Here is a 24,405-nt window from a genome sequence, read left to right as displayed (position 1 = left end):
CCAGTCTGTGTCCCACAAGTGCAGGGGAGGGAGTGTGCTTTTCCTCAGGGATACTAGCTAAGCTGTGTCCTATGCCTGTGCTCTGGCTCCTCTGTCATATGAAGTTGGGTGTCCTGCCTTCTACGTGGGGTGCCATATTGGTGCTCAAAAAGTTTTGGATTTGGAGCATTTCAGATTCCTGACTTTCGGATCGGGGATCTCCACTCACTTGATGTTCTCAGCATGTACCTAAATCCATTTCAGACTTCCCTGGCTGCACAATGAAAACCTAGGCAGTTAGTCAAATACTCAAAACTCTAATGATTGCACGTCTCCCTGTGAAATGCAGAATCCACAGAAATGCTGGCAGATGGAAGGCATGGTCTAGAGCCCCTTAAATGAATTTTAAAATACATGTGCATGTGAGCTTCTTCAAGATGAACTCTCCAGAGCAAGAGCAGCACAGATTGATGAGTTCTTCAAAAGGAGGCTGTGAGCCACCACCACGTACTTCAGTTAGGCCAGACACTTCACATGAAGCGCGACTGAAAAGTGACCCAGTGCGATTACTTGATGAAGGGTGATGGTAGGATTCGTGAATAACCAGAGTGGCAGGAGCCAAACCCAGCCAGGTCAGACAGCGGCAATAAACAGCCATCTATCAGCAGCAGTGGTTACCAGCTCCCGCTTCAGTTCTGCTCCCAACAAGGCAACACCACCTCAGCACCCCACGGGACTAGAAGCAGGCCAGGAGGAATGTGAAATCACCATTTGCCATCTTGTTTTGTAATAGTCAGTGTTCCCAAGTGAGGGCTCCCTGGATCCTGTGGTTTTTCTGAGACAAGACTTCCTCTTTATTCCTCTGGCTCACCAGGATTGTATCAATGTCACACTGAAGGGCTGTGCAAGGAGAAATGAAATCCGCAAGAAGTGCTAAACCCACTGAGGCCACAGGGACCTGGCTCCAAAGCATCCCTGGGAAATACAAGGAAGCAGGCCAGAAATGTGGATTCCTGGACTTGCTCCCCACACACGCACACACACAAGAACTCCTAGGAAAATAAAGCTCCCCTGGATTAGGGCATAGCAGGAAGAGGTGGCTGCAGCCTGGAGAGAGAACAGGCCAACGAGATAGCTGGAAACAGCTAAAGTGGACTTGTCCCCATAGGCTGGCCACCGCTGGCCTTCTATAGAATCTGCAGTGCAGCAGCAGTCCAGGATGCCGGGCCCGGGTGGAGTAGTGTCAAGACAGCACAAGATTCAGGGAAGAGAAGAAACAGAAGCCAGGGGCCACCTGGTCCACACCTGCTCACCAAAACCTGGGAAGCTGGTTAATACATATCACCAGGCTGCCTCTGTCAGATCGGGCTCATTTCTGAGCCAGCAGTTTCTGCCGTACTGGCAGATCTGGAGGGTTCTGCACTGTGGAGTCCATGGCTCTCAGACCTGGCCTTGCACACTTCCTCAACAGGACCAATCAGCAGCTGATACTCCAGGACAAGGCAAGCTCCCTGGCCATGCAAGGGCACCTGTCAGCACAACTGCCATCAGAGAATCACCCTGTACCTCTGAGGCAGAATCTTAAAAACTAAGAATGTAAAAGAACATGGCAAAAACACAGGTTTCTGTGAACCTGAAAGACTATTTAGTAATAAAACACATTACAGAAGCCGAAGGTCTTGTTACTCATTAAATGACCCAGAGAGCTACCACACAGGAACTAGGCCATCCAGGACTGTCTCTGTCTCTAGAAGTGGAAAGGACACCAGCAACTCCTGGTGCCTATTACTTGAACAAGCAATATGCTTGAAAAGGTACCCAGGGAAAATGAGTACAAAACACCTGATTATGTATCATGAAGCACTAATATTTTTTTCCAGTGTGGAGATGGTTCAAGACTTTTTGGAAGAAACATTTTCCGGAACTGTAATTTGCTGTCGATCTCATCAGACCCAGGCTTTGAGAAAAGCATTCTGGAAAGAGTAATGATTGCAGATAACAAAGGAACTCAATGCCTTTCCCTTTTTCTATTAAAATGGTTCTATGTCATTTGGAGCTTACTTTGGGGGACTTCCCTCCACCCATTGCATGTTGCTGGTAAAATACAGCAAACTACAGGAAGCCCTCCAAATCTTCTTTTTCTTTCCAGCTACATCTTAATGGCTGGGGGAGCAAGGAAGCAGGCCATGGCCACAGGCATGCTCTTCTAGCCTAGTGCAAAGATGCTTAATTGTTGACACTTGGCTAACTATTAAAAGAAGAACTTTAATGATTAATTTTATTTCAAATGTTTAGAATGAATCTCTCTTAAAAATGAAATCAAAATTTCTCTGCCTTCACAAGTGATCTGCCAGCATGAAACACCACTCCCACGTCTGGAAGTGAGCGACCCGGATCATTACAGAAAACATCCATCACCGTGATGTGATGCAGGTGAGTCGTGGGTGCTGGTGTGGAGTCCGAGGGCCAAACAGTTACTGACCCGATCAGCTGTCATGAAAGATTTCGTTTTGAAAGTCTCCAATGTCATAATGACCCTGAGTTAGTTTGGCATGGCTGACTTTCCGGAAAATCAAACACTGGTGCTGCCTTCTCCAGGGTCATCTCCTGGCTCACTGCCTCTTTCTCTGGTATCATGGGTGCTGCTTGAATTGCTGATGTCACTCACGTCAGCCCGCTAAGCTTTCTACACCAGCAACAGAGCAACTGAAACAATAACCCAGGAACTTACCTCTCTAACTCCGCAGCTCAGACCTAACTAGATATCCAGAGGAGGGGCTCCTAAGACACAGGATTCTGGGACATTATTATACACTTTTTGTCTTTGGAAAATGATGAGCTTCAACTCTGAAAGAAATGGTTGTGACAACTTCAAGAGTCTTAACCTAATCTATTTCAGGTACTATCAACACTATTGTATAAGAGCACAAAGCTTCTTTATCTGGCTGCTCCAAAGGCCCCGACTGCTCACACCCAGAGGGGTTCATCCAAGGGCACTTGATAAGCGTTGGGAGGAATTCAGAGGTTTCTCACAGAAAATTCACTTGCGGCACTGCAAAGCTGCATGGGGACAGACTGCACAAGAAATAAGAGGTACCAAAAATCTGCCTCTCCTGACCAACTGACGTCTTCATCAGCTATCTCTGGTCTGCAAAACAGTATCTCAAGGGCTGGGAACCCTAAAGAAAAGGCTGGCCTTCAGAAATACACCAGCCCTGTCAACTGTGTTTGCTCAGACCCATCTTGTGTCTTTTCAAATAACTCTGGCCTAGGGAGAGTCCCACATGAAGCCGGGGACAATAGGTAATTGAGCTCTCATTTCCCCCAAGGAATTCAGAGCTTCCATTCTTAGAAATGGATCAGATATTCTACCACAGCTTTATGCACTAGAGACCCTGGTCAACTGTAGATGATGCAGAATCTGACAAAAGTACAGTCTGTTCAGCTGCCGGTTCTGAGCCTTGCTGTAACATAACGGGAGCAGATCCAGCAGGACTCCAGGCCCATCCTCATCTGCTCACCAAGGGCTACCGTCTCACTTCCAACTACCAAAAATTTTGGGCTTCTCTGCTTCAAGATTTGCTCTGACCACAGTAAAGCTGGGGTCCCCAGAACGGTCACTCCCAGGGAGCCATATTGCCTAATACCCCAGGTCCCTGGGTGGGTAATCTGTAAGGCACATAGTCTTTATGTTTCCCTGGTGAAAAGAAGCTCCACAGCTGTGATTCAGTTGTTAACACAGCCTCTCAGGTCCCTTGCCTATCGCATGTTCTCATGTCCCCCCAAAATTTGCCCTTGAACCTTACGTCCAGGTCAACTTCCAGTGGGACTCAAGCCAGGGCAAGATGGAACTTTTTCCAGTTAGACAAGAGGAATGAGGTATGTGAGATCTATTGTACAGTATGGTGAATACAGTATGGTTAATAATAGGGTGTATTTAAAGATAGAGTAAGTTGCAAAGGTTCTCACCACAAGAATAAGTCTGTGAGATGATGGATATGTTCATTAGCTTAAAGAAATCATTTATCATGTACATATATACTTCCCATTTTATACCCCATAAATATATGCAATTATAACATCTCAATTTGCAATACAATTTTTTAAAAGTTCCCTTGGAAAGGTCATTGTCTCTCTAAAGTTTTCACTGCCACTTCTATTTATATACCACCCTCCTTTTTTCTTATGTCTTAACCTTGAGGCTGCTGATCATTTCTCACAAGTGGTATTTATAAAAGTAGATATAACTGAGGAATTTAGGTATGCACCCAGAGAGGCAAGGAAAACAAGATCAAGAGAAGCCCATGAGAGTCTGCTTAGAAACTTGCGTTTGTGTAAGAAAATAGAAAAAGACAGCTGAACCCGAACACGAGAGAACACCAGGTCAGTGCGTCTGTCTGTGCGTTCCTCTCCATTGATAATCTCACACTGGACAAGGCAACATCACAGGACAGTTAAGATCAAGGAAAGTGGCACCAGACTGTCAGGATGCACAAGTGGGCTCTCTTGGTTCAGTTGTTAAATTTCCCTGAGCCTTATCCGTATAATCTCTCATCCAAGATCTGGGCAGAATAATGGCCCCTACCCCAGGGCCATTGTGAGAATTAAATGATCCGTATTTGTAAAGCACATGAAACAGCACCTGGCACATAGTGCTGGCTAATTCAGAGATCTGCACCTCAATAACTTCAGTCACATTCTCACAATGCTGCTTGCAGTACATACAATATGTCCTGAGAGGAATTCAGCGAACATGGTGTTTAGCTGCAGGAGAAGGAACATCTAGGCCTCTGGCTTAAACCAGAAGGGCGAGCAGTCCACACGGGTGCCACCGTGACCCCATTCCTTCCATTCTGCAGCTCCCCCATCCTCCATCCCCTGTGTGGCCTTTATGCATCTGTGTTCCAGGCAGAGCTGAGGAAGGAGTGGCCTGTCTCCCAGGAAGGCTTTCTTTGTAAAGCAAAGGCCAGAACAAAACAGTTGGGTACCCCAGTCCTAAGTGACATTCAGATTTTGAGAATTGTGCTTCTCGAGTTCTAAAACTAAAGAAGACAAAAGAGAATGTGCGCATTGGGAGCTGCTGAGCAGATGCACACACAATGCACTCACAGCTCCATGCCCTCTGATGTCAGGGGCTGGTCTGCGTTCTGACTTTCTAAGACTGCTGCCTTGGTCCCAGACATCAACAGAAAACTGAGATGGAAGAGCTTTAGGAAAACTGTTTTGCACAGTTGGGACAAAGAAAGTTGTTTGTGCTCGGCAGGTGGCCCCACAGGCAGGGCTGGGCCCTGCTGCTCCCTCGCCTGCCTCGTCTCCCAGGCTGGAGGCAGAAGCCTCCTTGAGCTCACCCGCCTACGTGCCCCACTCCCTTCCCCACACACCCGTGGCACAGCGAGAAAATGATTGCAAATAAATTCAAGGACTCTAGACATCACTCAGGGGATTGTGAGCGCTGAGAGGCGTTACTGCTTTGTAGGACTATGGCAAGGGGTCTGCCTAGTGCCACTTAAAGCTGGAGGTGTCTCTTAATTGTCAAGGTCACCTGTCTTCAATTGTAGGAGCAGGATGTAAGTAATAGTGGAGAGAAAGGGAGAAGAACTGAAGGACAAGGAAGATGGAAAGGAGATGGGTACTAGTGGTCATCAAACCCTCCAGGCGACCCGGTCCCTTGGGTCTAATCATTTTCTTCCCAGGTGTCGCCTTATCTCAGATCTTGGCACCCAACCCCCAGCACTAGAGAACCTCATGAGTGTTCTGCCTTTCCTTCCTCCAGTCCCCCTCTCTGGCGACCTGGCCGTCATGGAGAAGTCCCCACCACACCAGAATGAAACTAACAGATCAGAGATGCAGGGATCAGGTTGATGGTCATTGCTCTCCCATTACACAGACTGTTCATTAGTACTTACCAAATTCCTTTGAAAGGAAACGTTGCGCTGTGTGACTTGGGAAACGAATCCCCACCCCCCACCCTGGGGAACTATCCAAATATTCTTTTAAACACAAGGGGAAAACAAACAAACAAAAAAGAATTCTCAGCCCATCTTTCTGCTTATAGAGTCCATTAGGAGTCATGGGAAAGAACGAGAACTCAGCTCTGCAGTGGCTTCCAGGACTTCATAACTAGACTTCTTTTATATGTGGATATGGAGAGGACACTGTTAGATTGATACTCAGAAATAACTAAGGACAACACCAATGATCCAATCAACAAATTAGAATTGTTATCCAATTAAAAGGAGAACACATTGAACATCAAAGTTTGTTTTTATGTTTTGAAAGGGAACATGAAGCAAGAGAAAACAGGAAAAATAGGTACCTCTCACCAAGGAGAGGACCAGAAAACATACCAGAGGAAGCTTCTAGTCTTTCCAATCTGCTGATCAGCCAGTCGAGGGAGCCAGAAAATTGAGCACAGTTTTTACGATTTCCTCTAATTAGAGCCGCTGCAAAAGAAGATGATTTCACGTTGATACAATTTTCCAGTTCAAAAATCAAGGTAAGCTAATGAGAGGCTTCAAATGTTGGATAAAAAAAACAAATATCTTCAGGTATTATCTAAATCATATGCAAATGCGTGCACACACACACACACACAGAAAACAGATGTGAAAATGACTTGATATTTATTAATGGAACTGAAAAACTCCTCTGCTCATTAGAAGGAATGAATTCCAGAGAGCAGCATCCCACAGCGGGAGGTGATAATGAAGGGGATGGAAAACCAGCGTCCCGGGAGTTCCCTCACTTGGGTTCTGATACCCACTGCTTTCAATTAGCCATGAGAGTGCATGATCTCACTCCTCTGGAGTTCAGTCTCCTCTCCTCTGTAATGAAGAAGTTAGGAGCGCTTTAGTTCTCCTGAAGATACAACCCGGAACACCAGGAGATATAACAGCAGGTATACAGACGGGTGTCACTAAACGTCACATGGAACAACGGGTGGGAGGGCTAGGGCTACTAATTTTGGAAGCCACATGCTTTTTCCTACTTCTCTTCTTCCCACTTGGAAAGTCGCCAGGCATCCTAAAGACTCAGATAACTTGAGGTCATCTATTCGAACTTTGCTTCATCTAGTCTTTTCTTTAGTCCTTTCACCAAAGACGACTTCTTGTGTGAAATTCCTAAATGACTTTGGTCTCTTTGAACCGAGTTTTTGTACTTCACTTAAAATTTTAAAGTAAAAATTTAAAGCAAGCCCAGTAATTATTATTGTTATTATTATTGGTAAACACTGTCCTTACACCCCTAAGATTGGTCAGAAACGGCACAAGTGCTTACCGAGGGTTGGTGAGATTTTGCACAGCACAATATTTAAAAGGAGGAAGACTAGCCCACAAGGAAAATCACTATTCACCATCTGGCAGCTCTGGAGAGCCAACTAAGAGCTGGAGTCTGAGACTACTGCCTGCCACCTCCTCAAGAGCAGGTGGCGCCACGGTTAGAGTGTGCGGCCAGACTTAGAGACATCCCTTGCAAAGCCTCTTCCCAAAGACAAGGAGGCGGATAAAAGTTGTTGCCTACTCTAGAGTAAGAAAGGAGCAGAAGGGCAGAGTAAGACAGAAGTCTTCTCTTTCCACAGCTTCCTCAGAAGAACCTCAACCCTCCCCAACTCATGTACAGTATAAATGGGTGTAAGTTCATTTCATTATCTAACTTTTCATAATGAAATGAAGATGTATTAATTTGGGGGATACTGGGGATTGAAGCCAGAGGTCAGTTACCACTGGGCTACATCTCTGGCCCTTTATATTTTTTATTTTTGAGACAGGGTCTCAGTAAGTTTCTGAGGCTGACCTTGAACTTGCAATCCTCCTGTTTCAGCCTCTGAGTCACTGGGATTATAGGCATGCACCACTGTGCCTGGCAAGATGTATTAATTTTAGAATCAAATAATACAATAAAGCTACTTTTTCCAAACCAGAAAGCAATGGCATCCACATTCAGAGTGGGGTGGCGATCGCCACCAGATGTCTCGGGAATGTTCCTCTCATCTCTAGAGAACAATGGAAACTTTCAAAGGTGCCCCAAAACGTTGGACATGGACTCGTCTCTAAAAGAGGAACAAGCGTGCCATAACTTAAACTGATCTTTTATCCCTGGCTAGGTGGCCTTGAAGCCTAAGGGAAGACCTTTCATCCTCCTCCCTCACTTTTGTCATTTATTTCAGAAATACTGATGCAAATGCACCAGGGCCAGTGGCTTGCACTACGAACGTGAGCCTGAACAAAACGCAACTATTACACAGTGACTTGCAAGTCGACTTCTGCAACATTGTAAATCCCTTCACATCTGACACTCTGTCTTATTGTACCTTTGCACAGTGCATGAAACTTAGAAGATACATGACTACTTTCAGTCTTCTATGGAATAAGAATATAGAGTTGTTAAGTAACTATGTTACATGTTAAATATGATAAAAAAATTTTTGAATGAAGTTTTTAAGAAAATGCTAGTCACTGAAATAATTTAATTAATGTTGAATAACTAAATACCTAAGCTTTCTTTCAGTAAGAATATGAAATGCAGGCAATACTGGTCATTAGTCAAAAATTATTATTACGAAAAAATACTTTTTATTAGGGATGGTCCCCAATGTAAAATGGTTCTGCTTACAATTTTTTGACTGTACAATGATGCAAAGTAATACGTGTTTGGTAGAAACCACCCTTCAAAATTTCAATTTTGATCACTTTCTGGGCTAGGGAGAGGCAATACCATGCTCTCTAGGGATAGGGATAGGGATATTGGGCAGTGGCAGAGAGTGGCAGGTCCCAGTCAGACATGCGACCATCAGAACTCACAATTCTCTACCATGTACTGTGTTGCCAGTGTGTGTGTGTGTGTGTGGGGGGGGGTTACACCTATTCAAAAAATTGCAGGAGGCGTCCATGGGCCCTTGCCCCACGTTCCTCACCTTGGGCCCAGAGCAAAGGTGCCAGCCATCTGTGGCCTGAGATCTCTGAAACTATGAGCCCCAGATAAGCATTTCCTCCTCTAAGTTGATCTTGTCAAGCATTTGGGTCACAGCAGTGTCAAAGCTGCCTTAAACTGCAGACACAGGTCACTTCTGCCATATTCACAAAGCAGCCAACAGTCCTGTTTGTTTCATACTTTGAATTGTGATAAATGAGTATTCAGAGAGAGTCCACCAGAGTCATTTCTCAGACATCTGTAGAAAATCACACCTGCTTGCTGGCATCCCACAGATTAATTTGTGGATGTCAGAAAAGATGTATGGAAGAGAACCAGGGCAGCATTTCTCAAACTACGAGTATCTGTGTCTACGGCACCTGACGTCTCCCAGGTGGCAGCCCATTAATCTACCTTTTTCATTCTCCACCTAAAACACACATTAAATCTATCCATGTCAAATTCCAAATTGTTATAGATCATTGTTCCCACCTTCCTCTTCCCTTTCCAGGCTAAACACACATACTAAAGACAAGAAATAAGAAAGCAAAATAAGGTGGTGGCTTACTTCACACACAAACCTGGGGGCCAATCTCCCATCTACCTATTTGGAGAAATGGGGCTGGGGGAGCTTCGTGAATCTGGAGCTGGTATTTGCACCACACTCTTTGGTAACTGAATAAAGGGCAGTGAAATGCAAATAGTTTATAGAATCCTAATTATTGTTCAGATCCGAGACTCTCCCAGCCTGACTGAGGTATAAACATACATCGATGCATATGGTATCTGTCAAGCAATGACAATGAATTCAACAGAAGTGACAGGCAGCAAGCAGATGGTCCTGCAGTCTTCTGCACATCAAAATTCAACAGACTTTTATCTGTTAATTTTTCTAGTTATAAAATCAATAGTCACTATAATACAAACAAAAAATCAAGAGAAATAAAAAAAAAAAAAACAGTTCAAAAAGGCTCTCATAATTCCACCTACCAGAAACACCTGTTGCATTAAAACTACCTTGGATGTTGGGGGAGAACGTCTCTCTATTTACACTGATGGATAAATGTTCTGTTTTTTTACGTAACTGGAATTAAAATACAGCTTTTGCCTTTTACCATCATTTATCTAGCATTTGTCAGATAATTTTTTTTTTTTACAAAAGTAATGTTTTAGCAGATTAACAGTAAATAACATAACACAGGAAATGTAAGTAAAAGATCAAATTCCCTCTCCCAAGAAGAAAACCACCTACTATCCTCCTGTGCCTTCTTTCAGAAATGTACAGTGTATAAACACAAGGTGCCTTTCTCTGCGTGTGTGTGTGTGTGTGTGTGTGTGTGTACATGCATGCACACACACATGTGTATGTGTATATACATATATATTTTGGGGGGGTATGGGGATTAAACCCAGGGGTGTTTAACCACTGAGCCACATCTCCAGCACTTTAAAAGTTTTCTTTTGAGACAGGATCTTGCTCAGAGCTTTGCGAAGTTGTTGAGACTGGCTTTGAACTTGCGATCCCCTGCCTGAGGCTCCTGAGCCTCTGGGATTACAGGCATAAGCCACTGTTCCCAGCTCTGCATATTTTTACTTTCACGCAATCAGAATCTTAATCCATATATAGCAAGCCTTTGGTTTTTATTTTCCACTTAACATCAAGCCATAGGCTGTCATGCTAAAAAGAGCAACCACTTATTATTTCATATAATTTTCCAAATGACAGATTCATCTCGATTTTCAATAACTCAGTACTGCACTATATAAGTGTACTGTATCTTACATAACCCTGTTGATAGAAAGCTTGCTTTCAATTTTATCCTACGTGCAGACAATTTTATAGTGGACTTCCTTTCTGCATTTGTACAAATATGTCTGTAGGACACATTTCTCGAAGTAAAATTCCCAAAAGTAAAAAGAAGATACTTAAAATTTTATATGTTTTGTCAGAGTAAGGTTTTTCTGACTTTTTGAATTTCATCAATTTACACTTCCAATAAGAACACATTACTGGACATCTTTTATCTGTGCCAACCGAGGAAGTAAAATGTCCCTGTTTATTATTTCAGTTTGCATTTCTTTATTTGCCATGTTGAAAGTCTTTCATTGTTTATTATTCTTGGACTGATGTCACTATCTGTTGCCTATTTTTCTATCAGGTAATAATTCCTTTTTTTTACAGATTTTAAAAAATCAATGTATTTAAAAAACTGGGCCTTTGTCTTTTGTATGGGTTATAGGTTTTGCAAATTCCCATCTGATTTTGATTCTATAATGATATTATCTTAAAAGTTGTAGATGCCATAGGGTTAATTTTATCAGTCTTTGGTTCCTTACTTACTAACACAGTTATTCAGATGGACAAGACAGTTCAGTTAGTAACTGACAGGCAGCAGAGAGACGTGAGCTGGGGATCATGAGATCAAGGGAGTAATTCTATAAACTGGGCTACTGTGCTGAGCCCCACATGCTTTCTTCACCAGACAGTTTACCTGCAACCCTGCCTGGCTTAAGTCAACAGGCTATGTTACATTTCTCAGCAAGAGACCCGTTATCCGCAGGAGAAACACAAGGCCAAAATGCGTACAGGAAGAACACAAGCTATCTGCAGGGAGACCTTTTGTGATCCTTACACAGACCAGATCCTAGAACTCAGGGAGATTAGGATAATTGCACCTAATCATAAAATCTATAAGAACCAGTCAGTAAGGACCAAACTGACCTAGACATGCCCTGAACCCCTGCCCTGTGCAGTGGGGTTCCTTATGCCATCCTGATGTCAGTCAAAAGCCTAGAGGTAGTCCTGGGTGGGACTCTGGAAACTTCCTGAGACCTACAGTAAAACTGGAGGTTAGGAAGCACACACCTCCCTTCTAAGAAGATCTACTCTCTTGCCTGAAAGTGCCTTTTTCTGTCCCTTCTGATAAACCCATCCCACTACTCTGAGTGACATGTCTGAAGTCCTTCTGGTGTGGTGGCAACAATTAGGGAGAAAGGACCGTGTGGCCGCCTCAGCTCTGTGACAAGCACTGCAACACACCCACACAGCACTGTGGCTGGCTCTGTCATCTTTGCTACCTACAGGTCCCTCTCTTGCCCCAGGGAGAGCAGGCAACCTACCCTGGCCACCGCTGTCCCTCGATGCCTGGGTCAGGGCCCTTTCTATGGCAGGCATCCAATTCATCTTTGATGAATGGATGAAGATTCTATTAGAGTCTGAAAGTCTGGGTCCCCCACCCCAAGATTCATATGCTGAAACCCTGCCCCCAGGTGATGACCTTGGAAGGTGGGTGCTTTGAGACCAGGAATGCAACTAATGCCCTTGTGACAGAGACCCTAGAGACATCCTCTCCCCTTTCACCGCAGAATCTGCTGGAGCCTTGAACTTGGACTTCCCAGCCTCAAGGATAACCAGAATCAAACATCTGTGACTATATTTTATGTTTTTTTTTTTTTGTTATAGAAACCCAAATAGAATAAGACCTTCTATCCACACCAAGATTCACAGGACCCCAAGTCCATGTGACCCAGCATGCCAGCCTCTGTTATAAAAAGATGTCCCACCAGGAGACACATAGGAATTAAGAAGCTGAGAAGGCAGACCGAAGGGAAATTGAGGCTTTCCTGAGTATTTAAATATAGACTCGGATTACCTGGAAGAAGCAGGTATGAGACGGGCCATTAACAGAATGTCCCGGGAGCAGCCATGAGCAGATTGAAGGTAAATGTATTTACAGACGGGGCATTTTCATTTTGGGGGAAATATGCTTAGAATTTCTCTCTTGTTCCATTAAAAAAATTAGTTAAAAAGTCAAAAGTATTCATGTGCCTGAAATCACTGTGTTCTTAGTGACATGTGACATACATGGTTATTATCCTATTATCTTCCTTCAAGGAAAGTTTCAGGAAATTCTTACTATGTCAGATTAGGTAACAGCACATCAAATTCCTTCCTAATCAAATGAGATGTAAAGAGTTAAGGGAAGAGACACATATATGTAATAAATGTTCAAGTTTCTCTGATACAGAGTAACACCAGACATTTTGGAGGTACAATTCTCAATTGGAAGAAAGGTCAGGGAGGACCCCTGGCAGAGCAACTGCAAGTGAGACCAGGAGGAAGGGCAGGGCAGGGCCAGGCGCAGGGCTGGGGTGCTCTACTAGCCAGGCTCAGAGGCCGTCAGGCAGCCAGAGGCCGTGGACTTCGCGGGGGAGAGCATGAGACTCCTGCAGTCTGAAGTTAAGATTGAAGGAGACAGACATTATTGCCTCATGTACATATATGACTGCATGACCAATGTGATCCTGCAATGTGTACACTCAGAAAAAGGAGAGATGACACTCCACTTATGTCTGATCTATCAAAATGTATAAAAGCATTCTACTGTCACGTACGACAAAAAAGAATAAAATAATATTTAAATAAAATAAAAAGATTGGAGGAGAGGAGGCAGAGAGCATCAAGAAACCTTTTGGGATCTAAACATCACTCAGGTCTCAAGGACAGTCCTCCCTCCATATCCAGTGGGGACAAACCCACAGGAACAAAATCCCTCAGATACTGAAGCCCCCTGTGTAAAATGGAGTTGCTTTTGCACATCATCTACAAACGTCTTCCCTCAATACTAGGTTACTTATAACGTATAACACAATGGGAAGACCATATCAGGAGTTGTTCCACTGTATCATTTAGGGTCTGGCATGGATGAACAACCACAATAACGATCCTATGTCTACAAACTAATCCAGAACTTTCCTTGTTGTATCCACTAGGTCTAAGTGAGATTTCTTTTTAAAAACCCATTTAAAAGGCAATAATGAGAAAAATGAAAGCAGAATTTGGAGAAGAAAATATTACCTGTCAACAGGGAAAGGTAACGACATAACTGTCCAAAGAAATGGGCATAATGGTTAGAAGAGCAAAGTAATGTGATATGCTAAGCTTCTGACACCTTTACCAAAGTTAAGCCACCCAGTGGCAAGGGGACTCACTATGACCACTTTACATTATTTATTATAAGTACGGGTGTCACTGGCTACCTGACCAGCGTGTTTCCAAGTGCCTTACATTAAGTTATGTAATCAGCACAACGATCCTAAAAAAATAGGTACTTTCACTTCCTCCACTTTGAAGAGCAGGAAATGGGACACAAATCTGTGATCATGTCCAAAGGTCACATCAGTGGCAGAGCAGAGCAGCGGGGGGCTTGATTGCAGTTTCAGGAATGGGCCCCTGGCTGTCAAACCCAGTACTGGGAAAGTTCCCTCCCCTGCCAGAACGACTGGTTTCAAGGCCAGGCACTGTGAGGCCAATGAAATGTGAACTGTGGTTTACCAGGGGCTGTGGGAACTGGCACACTCTTTCTCAAAGTCAGCTGTGAGGAGCAGCCTTCTTCCCTCATGTCAGAGGACCATACAGCCCTGGGAACACACAGCAGCCAGCAGAGGCCATAAAGGGAGCCAGCTGCAGGAGGCCAGCCATCACAGAGGCAGAGTGGAGGCAGGGCGGAGGCCTGGGTTAAACTCACTGGCAGAGTCCCAAGTACGTGAGCCCACAAGCCCCCTCTGTGGCTTAAGGGTCAGGATTAGGGTACTCAGTTACCCTGACGGAACATGTCCCAACAGACACACCATTCCATCTGCAACTGCTCAGCCTCTTTCTGTTTGACGAAGCCCTTTTAAAGTCGCATCTCTGGCCATGTTCTCACAGAAGCACACCACAGAACTAGTCACAGTGAGGAGCTGTGCTCACACCCAAGCCCAGCCCTTAGTGGAGGCATCTACAAAGATCCTGCTTAGTCCCCACGTTATGCCATGGAGTTTGGGGAGTACAGACTGGAGGGTACGCAGCTCAGAAGGATAAGGCTCAAGTGTGGACTTTGCTGTGGCAGACTTTCTAAGGCCACCTGAAAATCATCATGATTCCTTGGCTCAAGTTCACTGCTCATGGACACATGAGCACACGTCCTGCCGAAGGGACCAACAGAGACTGTGGGAATAGTTGACGGGAAAAGGTAAGATCATATCACCTCAGCTTACCCACAATTCCTCTGTGCATGACCCGCTCTACCCTTAGACACGCAGATGACACACTTCTTCACAAAGCACCTCCTTTGAGGAATGCATCTGGTGTCACCAGGTCAAGTTACACTGTGCTGGTAAAAATAAAACCCACTCCACTCTGACCCTCATTCATGAATTTAGTGCTCTAACTTCTGCACTTAGAGAAAAACATACTGTTTAGTATTTTGCCACCAGAAATCCTATCCTGAAGATGCTGTGGGTAAAATAATGAATCCAGACCCCTGTAAAACTTCAGGGTCCTTGATTGTGCTCACAGAAATCCTAGCCACATGTTTCTTCTTATGTCAACAAGGCACCAGAGTTTCAGCAGATAAATTTGTGACTCTACAAAGTTTAATGAAGTTCAAGTACATTACAAAGAAATTTAGGTTGGATGACAGAGTTGCAAAAAACAAAGTAGCTGTTCTTGCCTTCAAAACCAGGACCCCACAGCCAAGTAAGAAACGTGGCATGTGCTGCAGTACGGACAAATGCCCATGACCCAGAGAGTTGCCTACTTGCAGACAGAGTAAAATTGAGGCCCCTCCCAGTTCTGGATAAGAGACAAGGAGAAGCTACTGCAATAGCTCAGGCCCAGAATAGCAAAGGCCTGGGTCTGCAACTGTGCAACAGGAACGTGGCAGAAACCACCCCAGTGTCACTTAACTTAGGTTAAGTGCACTTAGCAACTGAGAAAAGCAGACCCCATTGAGGCCGGGGAAGGAGATTGAGCAGATCCCTGCCATGAGAGGGAGGCTCGGATGTTAACTCTAGAACAAAGGGGAAATATTTAATCCACATCCACACAGCGACCCCTGATCTGCACAAACCACAGCACAGACAGCCTCCGCCCTTACCCAAGCCACCTGTTACTCCAGCTACCTTCCTCTCTCAGACAGATTTAGATAGTTAACATCTTAGTTATTAGTAAATATTTAGTCCTCATGGGGAACACGTTATAAAACTGCTGTAACTATATGCGCCCGTGTTAAACAGGCCAACCCAGTGGCCTGGAGAACCCCAGGTCCGTCCTTACCCAGCAACTCGTACAGAGAGTTCAGGATGGATTTCCAGGACTCCCCAGCCTCTCGCCCCGCGACGTCGGCGAAGTGTGCGGCGCTGCTGTAGACGTGCAGGCGGTCGATGCACTCCAGCACGAGGCTGATCATGCCCTGGAGGTAGAGAACCCATCAGAAGCCAGTGCTGACAGGGACAATGCTGCCCGACCCGAGAAAGAAGGCTGGCTCACAGTGTGCCTGTTAATCACGGAGAAAACTGAGATAGCTTACTTAAAGGACGGCAAGAAACGTATTCGCACAGGAAGCGATATTCAAAGGATTCGAGGGATTTTAAACCTCGAGTGTCATTTTCAAACGGGAAGGGAAGAATCACATAGACATACTCACTTCAGGACGACTTTTGCAGGTTTCATGCTAGACTTACACCAGTCCTGCATAAATGGCAGTGCACTGTTAAGTAAGCATCGGAGCAGAGCCTTGCTCTTAGGCTTATTATGATTACTGAATTAAAGACATAGTGAGTTAAAGAAAAGCCCATGCAAAGATTTAAAAAGAAAATCATTATAAATCAGTTAACTGAGGATAGTGGAGGGCAGCGGCATTTCCGGTTGCTCCGTGGCTTAGGGTTCAACACCAGGACCGCTACTACCCAATGGTGTGGGTGACGGGGGATCCGCCGACCTTGTAGCATTACACACAGTATCTGAGAGAATCAGAAATTTGGATTCATTGACCAGAGAATAAGAAAGAGGACGCTGGAGCCAACTTGGCTGTAGCAGCGCTGGTCCACCAGAGAGGGGAGGGACAACAGAGAAACACAAAGGACAGAAAGACCTGTGTGCCGGAGCAGCTGCCTGGACCAACTGCTCCAGAGGCTGCACTGGGAACCGGGATCTGAATAGCGCTCTGTGTTTCTCAACTGGCCATGGACAGCTGAGGCCCATGGAGCCACCTGGAGGAGATATCAGTGCTGCTGCAGACTCGGGAGGTCACAGCTAATACTGCCAGAGTCCCAGCAAGCACCTGCCCTGGGGCCTAGGGTGCACCTAGCAGCACATGATTAAAACAGGCACAGAGAAGACTGTACCCAGGGGGATTCAAGTCAGAAATACTGAGGGGAGACACACTAGAGTCTCCTTCCAGTCTGTGGCTCATGTGATCAGCAGTAGTGGGTCAGGACTCTAAAGAAGCCGGTGTGAACACACTCTGGGACTAAGCCTAGGAAGGCTGGGTTGGTGGCAGCAGGGGGCTGGAGAATTGGAGAAGAATCCCTGGAGGATCCTGAGATCCGGACTCCAGCAGGGATCAGGAGCTGCCAGGCCCCCGGGGTGTGCTGGTCTAATCTCCCCAGAGCAGACACCACCCAGCAAAGCCCCCGAGGCCTGATTAGACCTAAGCCCCACCACGGAACTCCCCTCCCAGAACTCTGCACAGGCCCACGCTGGGGGTGCATGGAGATGCTCTGTGCAGACAGAACTCAGAGGACAGTGCTTCGCGTCCTTCCCAGCTCCCACTGGAGAGAGGGAGGCTGAGGCCATCTCACCAGCTCCAGGCCTAGGCCACTCCGCTGGCAGCTCCGGGAGCAACACAAAAACAGGAAGGGGTAATTCTAAGGGGTACGTGGAAGAAATGGAAAGAACTACCCTTGGGCATCGGCCTTGGCAATCCATCTTTCGTGGACAGTTTTAACCACCTCAGTAGAGACCATCCTTCCCTTCTTTTCTTCTCGGTGTTCCTGCTGTGACGATTGCTTCATTGCATACACACACATACATATGTGTTCCTTTTTTCCCAACTTTAGCGTTTTTAATGCAATTATTTTTCCTTGCCTTGTTGTTTGAGGGTTATGACACTTTTTGTTTTGTTTTGCTCTTGTTTGCTTGTTTTTGTTCTCTTTCTCTCCTTCCTTCTCCCTCTAACAGCTAAATCCCCTTGTTCTTTCTCCCGCTTTTGTTTTTGCTATTTTTCTCCTCCCTCTTGATAACCTCCTCTGGCTACAGCTCTACTGCATTCTCTCAGTTCACATTTTGAAAATTCCAAACTTTTTTTTTACCTTCCCATCACATTTTCCTTTCTCTTGATGAACTGTATTTCTACTGTCTCTTAGAACTACTTGGTTCATGTCCCTCCTGCCCCCCCATTCATGTTGTTGTGGTATTAGTTATATGGATGGTACAGTTGTAACCTGCTCCTTACTAAGCTGCCAGTTCTTGTTCACAGCTATTTATTGTGTTTGCTGCTGGCAATGGCTGACCTCATCATTCCTGTTTTGGGGCAGTTAGTGTGGTAGATGTCATACTAGGCACTGGATATTTATTTTAATGCTGCATATAGTTTGATTCAATTTTGTTTTGTTTTTCCTGCTTTTCTGTGAAGTGCTGGGAATCTACAGGAGAACTACAACTTCACAAGGAATGAAACTCTGCTACTGAACTAAACCCAGCCAAGAGACAGCTCACCTTGATCTACACCCAAATAACCATACTAAAAGTTCAGCAACACTTTATTACAAATAACAGAAAAGTCAAAACCCTCAAACGAATGATCAGGTACCAAGTAGGAACGACTGGCAGGACACTTGGTTTCCACTCATGGACATTCTGCAGCAAAAACAGAGAGAAGACACTTTGGCAAGAGAAGGTCTTGCCCTAAAAAGACCCACACATTATAGTGGAAGAGAAATCAATACCAAAAGATACATAAAATCCAACCCAGGAATACATGAAATATGAATAAACACAGTAACACAATACCTTCTAGGTTCATAACTCACCAGCAACTTACTCCAAAAATATTGAAATGGATGAAGTATCATAAAGAATTCAAAAGAATGATTATAAAAATGAGCAATGAATTCCAAGAGAACACAAGTAACAACTGAACAAATCAGAAAGTTAATAAAGGATATGGGTGAGAAATTCAATAAGGAGCTACACATATCAAAAAAGAACCAAACAGAAATCTTGAAATGAAAGAATAAATCAAACAAAATGCTCATTTGAAAGTCTCTATTAGAGTAGATCATACTGAATACAGAATCTCAAAGCTGAAAGACAAGCGCCAGTCTTGAACATTCAGGCAGTATTAAAGGAAAGAAAATAAGTAACGATGATAGGGTTAACAAGAACTCTGGGACAACATTAAGAGACCAAATTTAAGAATCAAATTGGGTTACGAGTTACAGCTAATGGCATGGATAACCTGATCCATGTAACAGAAATAGTAACAGAAAAATTTCCAAACCTTGACAATGAGATGAACGCCCAAATACAGAACCCCAAATAGACAAGATCAAAAAAAAAACAAAACAAAACAACAACAACAAAACCTTCTAAATGATGCATTGTAATTAAAATGCTTAACATAAAGAGAAAGAATAGAATTTTGAAAACCTCAAGAGAAAAATGTCCGGTCACATTTAGAGGCAAGCCAATCAGAATCATTTCTGATTTCTCAGCATGAACTCTAAAATCCAGGAATGCTTAGAATGATGTGTCCCAAGTCCCAAAAGAAAATAACTGTCAAATAAGATTGCTATATCCAGCAAACCTATCCCTCAGAATCAAAAAAGAAATGAACTTCTAATATATGCAGAAACCAAAAGAATACATGACTACTAAGTTGGCACTACAGAAAATACTTACAGAAATATTACACACCACAGAAATAAAAAACAAACTCTAGAGTTCACAAATGAACAAATCTCATTTGAAGAGTAGTTAAGCAAATGAGAACCAGGACCAAATTAAACATAAAAAATGAATTCAAATGGCAAAAATTAATAAACATCTCTCTGTAACAATACTGAAGGTAAATGCTCTGAAGTCTCCAATAAAAGATATAGACTGGTAGAATGGATTAAAAAAACAAGATGTAACTGTATACTACTTACAAGAGACATAACTTACAGGCAAAGACGGTCACAGTGAAAGGATGGAAATTGATATTCCATGAGAAGAGAGTCTCAAAACCAGCAGAACTAGCCCCTTTCATATCCAGTAAAGCAGAATGCAAGTAAAAATTAAACACAAGAAACCAGGAAGGTCACTTCTTATTGGTAAAGGAACAATCCAGCAAGATGATATAACAATAATAAATATTTATGCCCCAAACATTGGTCAACCTAATTCCATAAAAGAGACACTACTCTAATTATAGCCTCAGATAGATCCAAGTACAATATTAGGTGATTACAATAAATACATCCCTCTCACCACTAGATAGTTATCCAGACATAAACTCAGTAAAGACTTTTCAGACCTAAAAATTTTTATAAAAAAGGACTCAACAGACATCTATAGAACATTTCATCTGACAACAGTCAGATATACTTTCTTCTCGGAGGCTCATAAAATCTTCTCCAAAACAGGCCCTATTTTAGGTCACAAAGCAACATTTACCAACTACCAAAAAAAGATGATTCATCACATAAATTCTGATCATAATGGAATGAAATTAAAAACCAATACCAAAAAACCTAAACAAAGTATATAAACATAGAGATTGAATACACTTCTGAATAATAAATGGGTGATAGAAGAAATCAGGGGAGAAATTTAAAAGTTCCTGGAATCAAAAGAGAATAATGATCCAACACACCAGAACCTCTGGGACAGTATGATGTCAGCTCTAAAAGGAAAGTTTACAGCCGTGAGGGCATACATAAGGAAATCGGAAAGATCCAAAACAATGAAAAAATTAAATGTATCTCGAGGCACCTAAAAAACAAAAGAAACAACAACAACAAATTTCAAAACCAGTAAAAAGGCAGGAAATAATTAAGATCAAGTTTGAAATTGATGTATTTGAGAATAAAAATACAAAGAATTGATAAAACAAAGAGTTGTTTTTTTCAAAAAGATAAACTAGATTGGTAAGGCCTAAGCTAAACAAACCAAAAGAAAAAGAAGACCCAAATTAATAAAATTAAAAATGAAAAAGAAGAAATCACCACAAACATCCCGGAAATCCATAGGATCATTAGGAACTATTTCAGAAACTTACCCTCAAATAAAGAAAAGTCTGAAAGAAATGGAAATGTTTTTAGATACACATGACCTGTCAAACTGAATAGGAGGACATAGAAAATTTAAACAGATCAATAACGAGAAATGAAATAGAAGCAGTAAAAGTCTTCCAATGAAGAAAAGCCAGGGACCAGAAGGATTCTCACCTGAATTAGACCTTTCAACAAGAACTAATTCCACTGCTCCCCAAATTATTCCATGAAATGGGAAGAGAATGAACACTTTAAATTTGCTCTATAATGCCAGTATCTCAATCATACCAAAACCAGATAAGGGCACAGGAAGCAAAGAAAACTATCAACCAATATCCCTGATGAACTGAGATGCAAAAATTCTTAATAAAGTATTAGCAAATTGTATGTAACAGCATGTTAAGAATATTGTACATCATCACCAAGTTGGCTTTATCCCAGGAGTGGAAGAATGGTACAGACGTAAATCAATTAATGTAATTCACCACATGAGAGAATTAAGGAGAAAAATCACATATCATCTCAATAGATGCAGAGAAGGCCTTCAACAAAATTCAGCACCCATTCATGATAAAAACACTGAGGAAACTAAAGACAGAAGGAACCTACCTCAACATCATAAAAGGTATATATGTTAAACCCAAAGCCAACATCATAATGAATGGGGGGAAAATGAAAGCATTTCACTTAAAACCCAGAATAAGACAAGAATGTCCACTCTCCACTCCTATTCGTGTATTAGAAATTCTAGCCAGAGCAATTAGGAAGAGAAAGAAATAAAAGAGATAAAAATAGGAAAGAAAAGTCAAATCATCCCTGTTCATAGATGTCTTCTATACTAGAAAATCCAAAAAACTATACCAGAAGACTGCTTGAGTTAATAAACAAATTCAGTGAAGTTACAAGTTACAAAATCAACAGCTTTCCTATACATCAGAAATAAATCAGTGAAACAATCCCATTCAAAATAGCCTCAAAAATTTAAAATACCTAGGAATAAATCTGAAGAGATGAAAGACCTGTGTAATATAAAATATAGAACATAGAAGAAAGAAATTGGAGAAGACTTTAGAAGATGCAAAGTCCTCACATGTTCATGAGTTGGCAGAATATTGTTAAAATGACCATACTGTCAAAAGCAATAGACAGATTCAATGAAATCTCCATCACAATACAAGGAATGTTCTTCATAGAACTAGAAAAAAAATCCTAAAATTCATTTGGAACAATAAAAGACCCAGAAGAACCAAAAGCCAGAGCAATGAGCAATTCTAGGCCAAAAATGCAAAGCTAAAGGAATCACAATACCTGAATTCAAATTATACTACAGAGATGAAGTACCAAGAACTGCATAGTACTGGCATATAAACAGAAACACAGACCAAAGTAACAGAAAAGAAGACACAGAGACACACCCACACATCTGCAGACATTGGATCCTTGACAAAGGTGACAAAAACATACATTGGACATCTCTAGTAATTAGAGAAATGCAAATTAAAACAACTCTAAGATTTCATCTTACTCCAATTAGAATGGCTTTTATCAAGAACACAAACAATAATAGATGTTGGTGTGGATGTGGGGGAAAAGGCACACTTTTACATTGCTGGTGGAGTTGTAAATTGGTGCAGCCACTCTGGAAAGCAGTATGGAGAATTCTAAGAAAACCTGGAATGGACCCACCTTTTGACCCAGTTATCCCACTCCTTGGTTTATACCCAAAGGACCTAAAATCAGCAAACTACAGTGACACAGCCACATCAATGTTTACAGCAGCTCAGTTCACAATAGCTAGATTGTGGAATCAAACTAGATGCCCTTCAACAGATGAATGGATAAGGAAACTCTGGTATATATATACACAATGGAATACTATTCAGCCAAAAAGAAGAATAATATTATGGCATTTGCAAATAAATGGATGGAATTGGAGAATATCATGCTAAGTGAAATAAGCCAAGCCCAAAAAACCAAAGGCCAAATGATTTCCCTGATAAGTGCAGAATGATATATAATGGGGGTGGGGGGTAGGGAATGAGAGAAGAATGGGGGAACTTTAGATTATGTAGAAGGAAATGAGAGGGAGGGGGGTATGAAAAATGGTGGAATGAGACAGACATCATTACCCTATGTACATGTATGATTACACGGATGGTGTGAATCTACATTGTGTACAACCATAGAAATGAAATTATGTACCCCATTTGTGTACAATAAATCAAAATGCAGTCTGTAAAAAATTAAAAGCTAAATAATAATAATAATAATAATAATAATAATAATAATAAAAAAACATACATTGGAAAAAAGACAGGCTTTTAAAACAATGTTTCTGGGAAAACTGGTTATCCATATGTAGAAGGAGACTAGACCTTCGTTCCCACCCTGCATAAAACTCAACTCAAAATGGATTAATGACCTAAGAATTGAATCAGAAATTGTGGAACTCCCTGAAGAAAATGTAGGGTCAACACTCCAACATTACAAGAACAGGCAATGATTTTCTCAGCAGGACCTCTAAAGCTCAGGAAATAAGTTAATAAATTGGCATTAAATTAAAAAGATTTTGCAAAGCAAAGGGAACAATTAAGAATGTAAAAAGAAAGCCTACTGAATGGAAGATCGTTGCCAATCGTTCCTTAGACAGGGGATTAATATTCAGAATATATTAGGAACTCAAAAAACTTAAAACACCAAACAACAGCCCCATTAATAAACATGCAAATGAACAAAACAGACTTTTCTCAAAAGAAGAAACAAAAAGGATCAACAAATAGATGAAAAAATGTTCAACATCATTAGCAATTAGGAAAATGCAATTCAAAACTACACTGAGATTTCATCTCACTCCAGTTAGAATAGCGGCCATCAAAAATACAAACAATAATAAATGCTGGAGAGGATGTGGAGAAAAATAAACACTTTTGCACTATTGGTGGTATTGTAAATTGGTATAACCACAGTGGAAATCAGTATGTTGGTTTGTCAAAAGACTAGGAATAGAATCACCTTATGACCCAGCTCTACCACCACCTAGTATTTACCCTAAAAAATCAGTCTGCCCACTATGGTAAATCCATGTTCATAGCAGCACAATCCATAATAGCCAAACCATGAACCAGCCTAGGAGTTCATCGGTGGATAAATGGATGAGGAAAATGTGAGATACACACACACAATGAAGTTTTATTTATCCATAAAGAAAAATCATAGTAAGTAATTTGCAGGAAAATGGATGGAACTTGAGAACATTATGTTAAGTGAAATAAGTGAAATTCAGAAAGGCAAGGGTAGTATGTCTTCTCTCGCAGGTGGGAGCTATAGAGAAAAAGGAAAAGAAAGGTGTAAGGGGGTATCTCACTTAAATCAAAGGGAGATCAACAGAGTAGAAGACAGGAACCAGGAGCAGGGAAGACAGGAAGGAAAGAGGAA

At 42.4% G+C, this 24,405-nt stretch overlaps 1 protein-coding gene across 3 annotated transcripts in view; it reads right to left on the bottom strand.

Moving 5' to 3' along the window:
• RYR2 (ryanodine receptor 2) overlaps positions 1 to 24,405 on the bottom strand; it is a 609,490-nt gene that overhangs the window by 273,256 nt on the left and 311,829 nt on the right. For all 3 annotated transcript variants that reach the window (XM_079107027.1, XM_079107029.1, XM_079107028.1), the window contains exons 16-17: positions 15,989 to 16,124; positions 6,327 to 6,422 (exon numbers count right to left, since the gene is read on the bottom strand). In XM_079107027.1, the coding sequence (XP_078963153.1) occupies positions 6,327 to 6,422; positions 15,989 to 16,124 (232 nt within the window). The remainder of the gene's footprint in view (positions 1 to 6,326; positions 6,423 to 15,988; positions 16,125 to 24,405) is intronic.

The sequence above is a fragment of the Sciurus vulgaris genome (genome assembly GCF_902686455.1).
Source record: "Sciurus vulgaris genome assembly, chromosome: 12".
NCBI classification, from domain to species: domain Eukaryota; kingdom Metazoa; phylum Chordata; class Mammalia; order Rodentia; family Sciuridae; genus Sciurus; species Sciurus vulgaris.
The sequence above is the reverse complement of the archived record's forward strand: the minus strand, read 5'-3'. Positions and strand labels throughout refer to the sequence as shown.